This window comes from Durio zibethinus, chromosome 3 (genome assembly GCF_047325235.1).
Source record: "Durio zibethinus cultivar Kanyao isolate XHJ-2024 chromosome 3, ASM4732523v1, whole genome shotgun sequence".
Lineage (NCBI taxonomy): Eukaryota > Viridiplantae > Streptophyta > Magnoliopsida > Malvales > Malvaceae > Durio > Durio zibethinus.
Window position 1 is genome coordinate 34807954 of NC_143164.1, and position 11342 is coordinate 34819295.

At 32.1% G+C, this 11342-nt stretch overlaps 3 protein-coding genes across 7 annotated transcripts; 2 read left to right on the forward strand and 1 right to left on the reverse strand.

Moving 5' to 3' along the window:
* Positions 1–580: 580 nt before the first annotated feature.
* On the reverse strand, positions 581–3573 carry LOC111283815 (histone H2A variant 1-like). Of its 3 annotated transcripts, none has more exons than XM_089758651.1 (4): positions 3439–3573; positions 3111–3240; positions 2012–2237; positions 581–890 (listed from the first exon to the last, which is right to left on the reverse strand). In XM_089758651.1, the coding sequence occupies exons 2-4, from the start codon at positions 3228–3230 to the stop codon at positions 868–870; spliced, it is 369 nt and encodes a 122-aa protein (XP_089614777.1). In that variant the 5' UTR covers positions 3231–3240; positions 3439–3573; the 3' UTR covers positions 581–867. The 3 variants fall into 3 exon arrangements, with proteins under 3 accessions (XP_089614777.1, XP_089614776.1, XP_022728175.1); XM_089758650.1 differs by lacking the exon at positions 581–890 and adding an exon at positions 1392–1653; XM_022872440.2 differs by lacking the exon at positions 581–890 and having other exon boundaries at positions 1661–2237; positions 3439–3572.
* Positions 3574–3839: 266 nt separating this feature from the next.
* LOC111283479 (pyruvate kinase isozyme A, chloroplastic-like) lies at positions 3840–8475 on the forward strand. Of its 3 annotated transcripts, none has more exons than XM_089758649.1 (7): positions 3840–4498; positions 4562–4655; positions 5212–5405; positions 5824–5945; positions 6245–6723; positions 7036–7362; positions 7855–8475. In XM_089758649.1, exons 1-6 carry the CDS (start codon positions 3959–3961, stop codon positions 7335–7337), a joined length of 1731 nt encoding a protein of 576 aa, XP_089614775.1. In that variant the 5' UTR covers positions 3840–3958; the 3' UTR covers positions 7338–7362; positions 7855–8475. The 3 variants fall into 3 exon arrangements, with proteins under 3 accessions (XP_089614775.1, XP_089614774.1, XP_022727800.2); XM_089758648.1 differs by lacking the exon at positions 7855–8475 and adding an exon at positions 7559–7818; XM_022872065.2 differs by lacking the exon at positions 7855–8475 and having other exon boundaries at positions 7036–7818.
* A 1596-nt stretch (positions 8476–10071) lies between these two features.
* LOC111304622 (vestitone reductase-like) lies at positions 10072–11000 on the forward strand. Its single transcript, XM_089757968.1, has 3 exons — positions 10072–10425; positions 10561–10750; positions 10859–11000. The coding sequence occupies exons 1-3, from the start codon at positions 10206–10208 to the stop codon at positions 10998–11000; spliced, it is 552 nt and encodes a 183-aa protein (XP_089614094.1). The 5' UTR covers positions 10072–10205.
* Positions 11001–11342: the final 342 nt, after the last annotated feature.

The window sequence follows — 11342 nt, forward strand, 5'->3', positions numbered from 1 at the left end:
ATTTAAAAATATATATCAAAATTTATTAAAATATTTCTAAATTTTGCACATTTAATATATGTAATGAGATTTTTTCACATATTAATTTTAATTTTTATTTTTATTTAATCAATTTTAATTGAAAATATCATGAATTTTACTTAAAAAATTTAATCTAAATCTTTCCCCACCTCCCATAGGCAGGAGCTTTATCTATTTTGTGCATTATGAGATTTGGATGGTGCAAATCTTGGCGGAGGCACCCATTGAGCAGAGTAACTTTCTCATATTTTGGTGGTCCAGTTTGTTAGCCATAATTTTTTTTCCCTCAACTTTAGCGAAACAACCCATGTTTGACGCATTTTGATTTATCTTAATTTGATAATATTGATTGTTTATTAAAAAAAAAATCGGTTTCAAAACGGGTTGAATTTTTTTTTTTTTTAAATAAAGATCAAATTGAAAACCAATTTTAAAATATTTCGTCCCTATTTTCCTTGATATATATTATATATATAATATTTTTATTATGTATCTAATTATATATATATGCATATATATTAATAAAATTATTATTTAATATTTTAATTTAATATATAAATTTAACAAAAATATTTTTATTTTATTTAATTAAAATATAATTTACATTAAAATAATATTTTATAAATATTAAATTAAAATCAAATTTAAAAAATAATATTTCGCTTTCGAATAAAATATTTTAAGAATCGGGTCAAATCAGAGTGGATTAAAAATGAACAAAGCTTTCGATCCTGCCCACTCCATGACATGGTTGGTTGACATCGTCATCCTCCACTGTGGCTTGAAGCTATCTCCTCCAATTTGTACTTGGCTGGATGATTGAACTAGGCAATGAAACTTCCTCAATCATCGACCAGCAGCTTGGAGTCCTAGTAAATGACAGAAAGCACATGTTGATAACTTTGGTCCCCAAAGTATTTTATTATCCATCAAAAACTTTATTTCATCATCAATTAGTCGGTTCACCATATAGGTTAATTAGCGAAAAAAAAATACCATTTGCTAGAGACTCGGAATTTCTAAACTTGAATATCAAATTAGATAGAAGAAACTTCATTATTGATAAAATATAAGTGTGCATAGATCTTTTGAATCTTAATCTAAGTGCTAAAGAATTTATCAATAAAAAAGTAACTTTTTTCCCCATTTATTTTTATAAAAAAAAGATGCAATTTGAAAATTAAAAAAAAAAATATTTTGACTTTAATATATTTAATATTAAAGTTAAATTTTCATTATTTTTAATATTAAAAAATAAAAAAATCATAAAATATAATTTTAAAATATAAAAAAAATTAAAAAATTTAGATATACAAAAAAAGTAATAAAACATAATTTTAAAACATTCCAAAAAAGAAAAACAAAAAAAATAGAACAAAGAAAATATAAATTTTGGGATTATCATCTTTTTAAGTGTTATCGTACAGAACAATAAGCTTTGGCAATGGTGACATTTTTCAAAGCTTATTACACCCTGACAAGTAGTTTCACACCAAATTATGAAGCCTTGGTCAAACTTCACCTGTCTTATAATCATATGAATCTCAAGAAATGTTTCTTGATTAATATTTGAAAGAAACTCGACCGACTATGCTCCATGCCGTACCATGCAACTAAGCATAAGAGCAAAGGCTGCATATTGTGAACAAAAAAACAATTTCACAATCATGTCAAACGCAAACACTGAACTTAGCAGCTAGAATCGGATAAACTATCTAGGGAAACCACAGTTAAGACTATCCAACAAACATCATTCCTACTCTAAACAGAGATCCCAAGTCCAGATGAACAAGCCTAGAGAGTTGCAACATATATACTGACCAGTTCTTCTAGAAAGATTAACAAAGCCTACAACAAAAAGAAGGCACATAACAGGTAGGAGTACTCAAAAGTCAACATCTAGTTAAAATCAGAGACAACTAATCCTTGGTGGTTTTGTTGATTAGGGACTTGTGAATGTGAGGGATCACACCACCTCCAGCAATGGTACCTTTGATCAGGGTGTCAAGCTCTTCATCCCCTCTAATAGCCAGCTGCAGATGCCTTGGAGTGATTCTCTTCACTTTCAGATCCTTGCTTGCATTTCCAGCCAACTCAAGAACCTCAGCAGTCAGATACTCAAGGATAGAGGCCAAGTAAACAGCAGCTGTAGCACCCACTCTCCCATTTGCAGATGTCCTAGACTTGAGATGACGATGGATACGACCCACTGGAAACTAATATCAAAAACAAAAATGAAACGTATAAAGGCAAGGGGGTGAGTGAGAGAAAAACCTTCTTATTCAATCCTAAATACAGGATTGAATAAGTACATATAACCATAATAAATTTAACCCATAAAACAGGAACAAAGTATGTGATTTAGTTAAAGATAAAACGCTACGCAACAAGTACAAGTACTTTGTTGATTGAGATGCTTCAAGTTCAAGAATGTTACCAATCCATGCAATAAAATCTCTTGAGAAAGAGAAAAATGAAACCAAGGACAGAAAAGAAAGAAAAGATGAAATGATCAAAATGCAATTAGCTTCAAAACTTTCCAGAAACTAGACTTCGGTTTGGATTCCCTTACACTTTCGGTGCGATACGGTTGAACTCACCACACTACCAGTTAAATCCAAATACCAACTCCAACGAAATTCATTCAGCATAAATTTTTCTTTGAAATTTTTTTTTCAATCACAGTTACAATAATGTTTATTATAATTTTCAATCTCATCAAAACCGATCTCACCACTTGAGGCCTTCTTTTCCATGAAACTAAAACTAGAACTGTAAATCATTGAAGACCCATATCGTATATCCCAAAAGAAAAGTGCACTATACATTGCTTTTAGCATTAAGAACAGCACCAACTAAAAGACAAGTGTGAATGGTACTAAGGAACAGAACAATGAAAAAGCTGTTTGAGAAATATACCAATATTCTAATATTTACTCCTTTTTTTTTCTTTTGATTTTGTAATTCATGAGCCAAGACATGCAAAGAGACTAAGACTATATAATTAAAAACACAAAAACGAAAGAAAAAAAATAAAAAATACTACTTTTTACATGAAACCAAGTAAAAGGTTGTGATTTGAGAAATACCTGAATTCCGGCACGAGATGAACGAGAAACTGGGCGTTTCTTGTCCTTATCCTTGTCCTTATCCTTGTTAGCTGCTGTTGTTTTCGCCGCCAAAAGCCCCTTTCCGCCTTTTCCTGCCATCTTCTTTCAGCTTCAAAAATACCCACATTCAACTCTCAATCAGTACAAGAAACCCAAAATAAAAAATAATACCAGCAGAAATTAGTAAAAGCCCAGATCCGCTAAAAGCTAAACAGATCTGCTCAAACACATTTTCAAAAGTTTATAAATTTCAATCGAAAACGAAAAAAAAAAACTAAAGATAAGGAGTGGCGGCAGAGAGAGAGACCAGAGAGGGATGAGATGCCAGAAAGCGAATAAACAATGGAAATAAAAGAGTGGTTTGTCATTTTAAATGCCGGAAAACGAAATGGCGTGGGAAATTTTCGCCATTTCAAATTTTCAAAATTTTAATCTACCCCTACTTTTCTCATAATTTCAAGTCAACCTAGCCCCTTGGACCAAACACCTGACTTGATAAATTCCATGGGCTGCTTTTTAAGGGCTCATTGGACTAAAGGGCTTTCAAGTGAGCCTAATTTTTCAATAGCCCAAACACAAGGCTGTTGTGAATCTTTCTGCGAATCTAGCCAATGAAGATTTCCCGCGCCGCAATTCAAGAGGGCATAACCGTCCAAAGACATTTAGAAATTTTGGTCATTTTGTCAAAATCACTGTCACACGCAAACTGATTTTATTTTTCTTCCAAACCCTAGTGAATGAGCCGACCCGAGCTCCGCGCAGCCAGCAACCTCACCTCGTAGCCTCCGAATAAAACCCTGACCTGATTCTTTTCTTTCTCAACGAACATGTCTGGGTCCTTCCGCTTCTCGGCTTCCTTATCTCCGTTACAGTCTCGAGAATTCCCCAGAATGCCCTTTCTTAAACCCCACATTCACGTGCCCAACCACGTGCCAGCTTTGAATCCAATGACGGCCGCGCATTCTAGGGTTGTATTACCCGAAAACCTGAAAGTCAAGCTTTCTGCGTTACCGATAACGATGGCGTCGCCGGCGGCGATGACTGAGGTGGAGGGATTAGATGTGGACATGGTGACGGAGGCGGAGCTAAAGGAGAACGGGTTCAGGAGCACTCGCAGGACCAAGATCGTTTGCACGATCGGGCCCCGCACGTGCGAATTCGAACAGATTGAAGCTCTGGCCGTGGGAGGAATGAACGTGGCGCGTGTCAATATGTGCCATGGCACCCGCGAGTGGCACCGAGACGTGATCCGGCGGGTGAGGCAGTTAAACGAAGAGAAAGGGTTCGCCGTGGCGGTTATGATGGACACGGAAGGTAGTGAGATCCACATGGATGATCTAAACGGCGCGGAATCGGCCAAAGCCGAGGTAAGCCAGCTTAATGGTTAGTGGAATTATTTCTGCATGTTAAACTTCGATCGTTTCTCGTAGGATGGTGAAATATGGACTTTTACTGTTCGAGCATTTGATCCGCCATCGTGTCCGGAACGTACCATTACTGTTAACTATGATGGTTTCGCTGAAGGTAAAATTTTTATAAACCGTACAATTGAATCAACCAATAATCACCTTTCAAGATGTGCTTTGTTTAGTTTAGCTATCCAAGAAAAAAAATTGTACCAGTTTTAGTTTTTTAACACTTGAAGAGCACTGAATTTTTCGTTTTTTGGATTGTGAGATAAATTTAATATAGGATTATGTGTTACTTAAATCTGGTTTTGTATTTAGTTTATGATGATTTTGTCTCATTAAATTTGTACAAAGATTTTTTCAATGAATAACCCCACCAATGCTAAGTGTAAAACCAATCAAAATTTACATTGTGTTTTTCTTCCGCTTTCATCCCATGCATCTTTGCTGGCAATGAAAGAGCTCCGGCTTCCAGCTTGACGACATTGTAAATCCTTTTTGAGTCGACATCATCATTTTGACTCACTAATCTAACAATTTTGTGTTATGACCATGAGTTGTCTTTGCCATACTGCTATTACTTTCATTGCTTCTTCTGCTTAAAACCTCCGGAGTTTTGTTTAATTTGTGAAGACAAATAATAGTGCATTGATTTTTATCATACATGACAGATGTGAAGGTTGGTGATGAGCTTCTTGTTGATGGAGGAATGGTGAGGTTTGTGGTAACTGAGAAGATTGGTCCAGATGTAATCTGCCACTGTACTGATCCAGGGCTGTTATTACCTCGTGCTAATCTTACTTTTTGGAGAAATGGGAGTCTAGTTCAAGAGCGCAATGCCATGCTTCCTACGATATCTTCAAAGGTCTCATACCTTTCAAACAATCAATTGTTTTGTCAGTTTCTATAAGATCCCTTTTGTCATAAAAGTATAATTGAATGGTTTTTATTGTGCAAGAAAGGTACCAATTTATTGTGGGTGATCCTTGTGGAGTTGGTGCATTCATGCATATGCAAGGTTTTTTTTTTCTAAGGCTTGCTTGGTAGGAAGGATGGAAAGGGATAAGGATACAAATATTTTTAATCCAATGTTTACATTTTATAACTATTTCACTACTTTATAGTGTACCATTAGATTAACAATTTTTTTATCCTTTATACCTTTTCATTCTTCCTATCAAGCAAAGCCTAAAAGCTGGTAATTTGATTCTTACTTTAAACCAGAAAAGTTGAAAAGAATTCATATATAATATTCAGACTTCAAACACTTATATTTCTTTCAGGATTGGCTGGATATTGATTTTGGAATTGCAGAAGGTGTAGATTTTATTGCAGTGTCTTTTGTGAAGTCCGCTGAAGTGATTAAGACTCTAAAAAGTTACATAACTGCCCAATCACCTGAAAGGTAAGCATGTATAGCATTTTATTGCTTCAGATATTGAACTATTAACAACAAATTGTGAAACTTGTAAAGCTTAAAAATGTTCAGCTATAAATTTACATCAATGTCCACTAACAAGTTTTATTATTATTAATTTCCATGCACTCTCATGTTTCTTTCAATTATAACTCAAAACAAATTTACGCCCAAGGTTTATTTGCAAAATTTCCCATGTTGATACAACAGCTGTGGATCATTTCCTTGAATAAAAGCCCTTGAAACTTCTATGTAGCTGCAGTGTGTTCTGATGGTTTATTTTGCAGCCGTATTGCTTTCATTGCCAAGATAGAGAGTATTGACTCTCTGGAAAATTTGGAAGAGATTATTCAAGCATCAGATGGAGCTATGGTAGCCAGAGGAGATCTAGGCGCACAGATACCTCTGGAGCAGGTCCCATCAGTTCAACAGAAGGTTGTTCAGCTGTGCAGGCAACTAAATAAGCCTGTTATTGTTGCCTCCCAGCTGCTTGAATCCATGATTGAATATCCAATACCAACTAGAGCAGAAGTTGCTGATGTTTCTGAAGCAGTAGGGCAGCAGGCAGATGCTCTAATGCTTTCCAGTGAATCAGCCATGGGTCTATACCCTGAGAAGGCATTAGCAGTGCTAAGAAGTGTCAGTTTGAGAATTGAGAGGCAGCAGAGGGAGGAGAAGCACTTGGATGCTGCTGACCTTCCAATTGTGTCATCTTCCATGCCTGCTATCATTTTTGAGGAGATATGTAATACAGCTTCCAGAATGGGTGAGTGGCTTTGCATTTTTCTTTTTGTTAAACTAAACTACTGAATAGAATATGATTTCCAATTGTTTCTGCACAAGTGATGAATATGAATAGAAGCTCATACAAATGCATCAAATTCTGTGATTAAGGAGCTAAAACTTACATATAGACAGAATTCCTTTTTTTTTTTTTGGCCAAGAGATCTCAGTGGTAATATATTTCTTACTTTCCCTAATGCTAATGGCAATAATTTGTTTGGAATGACTTTCTTCTCAATGGTTTCATGATAATTTTTACTGTGTAACATGGTGGTTTTTATTTTTCCACTTTCAGCTAAGAAACTGGAAGCAGATGCCATTTTTGTTTACACAAAAACTGGACAGTCAGCTTCTCTTCTTTCCCGCAATCGGCCTGATTGCCCAGTCTTTGCATTTACACCCACAACATCCATCCGTAGGTGCTTGAACTTGCGGTGGGGTTTGATACCCTTCCGCCTTGATTTCTCAGATGATGTCGATAGCAATCTAAACAGAACCTTTTCCTTGCTTAAAGCAAGAGGGATGATCAACTCAGGTGACTTCATCATTGTTGTCTCCGATGTTATGCAATCCATTCAAGCAATCAAGGTTCCCTAATGTGGAATATGCCTTAGGTTAATTGGTATGTTTGCACTTTTCCTAATTTATATTTAAATAGGCACATGGATTAGTTCAGATTACGTTAGGGATTTATTGATGTCTATTTATTACTGATTGGTAGTATAAGTATTATTAGGCGAACATAGAATCCCATCTCTTAAAACCACTCGTGTATTCATTCTTTTTAGCACATTTTTTCCAACTTCATTGTGCTGCAGACCATAAGTGATCCTTCAAATGGCAGCAATGTAAGTTCATTCTTCTGTGTACGACACATTTGTGTTGATAATAGTGAATTTTGGCTGATTTAGCTTGCCGTGGTTGGAAGAAGTAAAATATAGCCGGAGAGAACACTGAGTTTTTTATTTTTATTTATTTTCTCTTAGAATGAGAATATTGTGTGTATTTCTCTTAGCTGACATGGGAAATTATTGTAATTCATGGGTTCTTGATTTATGTTATCTCTTTGTGTTTGGTATTGGACTGTTCTATCTCTCATTGCAATCTTTTGAAGATCCTATCTGTCCTTGAATCCATGAAGGCAAGAAAGTTAAAGTTTCAAAGTTTCAAGCAAAGGCTTAAGCATTCAAAAATGGTAGAGCACAAGACATGAATGTAAATGGATCATCGATGTGCTCGGAACGTACCTCAACTTCAGATTCTAAAATGTGGAACATCTCCTGCCTTGTCAAACCTTTGGTTGCTTTGATATGTCATGAGTCATGACTATATGAGCTTAGTAAATTCAAACGTATCAGGCTGCAAAGCTAAATGCTGAGTCCCAAAGCAGCCAACAACAAAGGCAATTACTAACCTCAAAAAGGCGAAATCAAGACATTACGACTCCCATCCAATTGAGGCACCGAGGCCAGCTATGCTATAACATGTTCACCTCATTTACAGTCTTTATTAACAGGGTAGGCTCTTTTAGTATTATTATTGAAAATAATTTTTGTGCTTAAAAATTATTTTTGATTTAAATATAATATTAAATAACATAAAAATTTTGGCTTTTCAATTTAATAGCTTGGGTTTCTAATCCAAACTAAGAAACTCTTCAAGAGTTGCTATTTCTGTGAAAAAGTGTATTCGGCATAAAAGATATTTTATTATTTTTTTACATATCTTTTAGATATTTTAATTACTCGATATCTTTTCATATCGATACTAAGCACCTGAAATTTTTAATCATATTTTTTAAATGTAATATTTTCAATTCAAAATTTTTTGTCAATGGCAACAACAATTCTAAACTAGCTCTTAATAACATCTATTATCTCTAAATTTTGAATCGAATTTTCTTTTTATTCTTAATCTTTAAAAATTTTTATTTGGATCTTTAATAATTTAAAATTATCTTATTTTAATCATTTCATCTATAAAATTATTTAAATTAATAATAAATATTAGTTGATGCCACATGAATGGTGTCATTTAGCATCATATGTGATAAACGTAAAAATCAAAATATAATTTCGTTTAAAATTTATGAACTAGAGATGTTTACTTTTTTTATTTTTTTATATTTTAGTTATTTTTTATAATATTAAATTTAAAATAAATTTTTTATATTTTTATTGTAATATGACTTATTAGTTAAATATTTTTGCTAAATGTAAAATAGATTTTCAAAAATTAAAATTTAGACAGTAATTTTCTTTTTTTTTTTTATTTCATATCATTTTTTAAATAAAAAATTTATTTTTTATTGAAAATATTATGTTTTTGATAAATCATAATAGAAAATATTATTTTCTATGTAAAAAAATATTTTCTATTAATATTAAATATCATTTCCTTTTTCTTTTTTCTAATATATTTTATAGAATATATTTTTTAAAGAAGAAAAAGAAAACAAATAGAAAAATAAAAATAATTAAAGGGAAAATTGAATTTTTTATATTTTAAATATATATTTTTAAAAATAATTTAAAATAATTTTTTATTTTTATTATGATATGATTTAACTGTAAAATAATATTTTAAATAGAAAATAAATTTAAAAAATGAAAATTAAGTTAAAATTTTCAAAAAATTTTTAAAAAAATTCATATCATTTTAAAAAATGAACTAAAAATTTCTACTTTGGTTTAAAAATTAAATAAAAAACTCCGAATGATTTTAAAATATTAAGTAAAATTTTTATATCATTTTTAAAAATAGGTTCATTAGTCTATTTTTTATCCAAAAAAATCTATTTTGAATCTATTTTTATAAAAAAAATTTATATTTATATAAAATGAAATATTATTTTAAATAATATGATTTCTTGCCCTTACTGGATTGGTCAAGGTAATGGCCGTTATGATTTTTGATTTTTATAAATATAAATTTTTAATAAAGAATATATTCAAAAATTTTTATAATAAAAAATTATTAATAGATTAATAAATTAATTTTTTAAAATAATATGAAAATTTTTACTCAATATTTTAAAATGAAATAGAATTTTTTTAATATTTTAAACCGATATAGAAATTTTTACATAATTTTATAAGATGACATGTAATATTTTTCAAAAAACTTAATTTTAATTTTTGAAATCTATTTTTTATTAAAATAAAATTTTTAATTAATAAATTATATTACAATAAAATTATTATTTTAAATTAATATTTACAAAATATACCTGAAATATAAAAAATTTAAAATAATAGTATTATTTATCTCTAAACTTTAAACAAAATTTTATTTTATTTTCTCATTTATTTCCAAGACAATGAGCCTGAGGCAGTAGTGACCCAAAGGTCAATCGATGAAGCACTAGGCATCTTGAAGACATGCTTAAGATCAAAAACAGTGAAGAGAGTTGTCTTCACTTCTAGTGTATCCGCACTGTATTTCAACAACAAGAATGTGGACAGGATGGATGAGAGTTATTGGACTGATGTGGATTATGTTAGAGAACTTAAGTCATTTGTAAGTTCTTATGCAATTTCGAAGACTTTGACAAAGAAGCCAGTTGTTGAATTTGCAGCAGAACATGGATTAGATCTGGTGACGGTCATTCCACCTATGGTTCTCGGTCCCTTCATCTGTCCAAAAATGCAAGGCTCAGTCCGAGCAGCATTGTCTCCAATCCTTGGTATAAGTTGAAGTTGTCTTTCTAATGTCCAAAAATTATAATACTTGAATCAATTTAACTTAGAATAGTTTTTTTTTCAAGTGATTATTGATTCAACAGAGAGAACCATTTACTAAAATACTATGAACTTTTCAGGGAGTAGGGATGACTATAGTCTTCTTCTCAATGTGGCAATGGTGCACATTGATGATTTGTCAAGGGCACTTATTTTCTTGCTCGAGCATCCTGAGGCAAAAGGAAGGTATAATTGTTCCTCGGACACAGTAACTATTCAAAAGTTTGTTGAAATTCTTTCAACTAAATATCCAGAATACAAAATTAAAGAGTGAGTAAAAGGCTTTTTTCCCTTGGCTTTTTCTCAATTAATTTAAACTTATGTTATCTTAATCTCGGGACTAAAAGAAAATTTTTACAACTTTTTATTTCTTGGCAGTTCCCTAACAGATATTGAAGGTACTAAACTGCCTGGTTTGTCATCAAAGAAACTCTTGGATTTGGGTTTCAAGTTTAAATACGGGGTTGAGGATATGTCTGATGGAGCTATTAAGAGCTGCAAGGAAAAAGGGTTTCTTTAGTAAGGCTAATCATCACTCTCTAGTCTCTAGCATGGTTAATTTGACATCATGGTTCGAAATCTTTAGGAACAATATTAACTGATTGTTCCAATTTCTTACATTGCAGGGACCAAGGGCTTGAGGATATTTATATATAGATATATGATTCTATCAATTGAGGGTTGATGATGATGCAGTAGTTCCTTTGAAGATTTTATGATTCTAAAGAAGGAAGTATTAGTAGCGAGGCTCATGAAGCTTATTATTTTGGTCTAATAACTGGAAAATTGATGTATTTTCTGCTGTATTTCATGTTTGGATGCTTGTGTTTTCATTGAGTATGGACTTCACTATAGTTGTTTG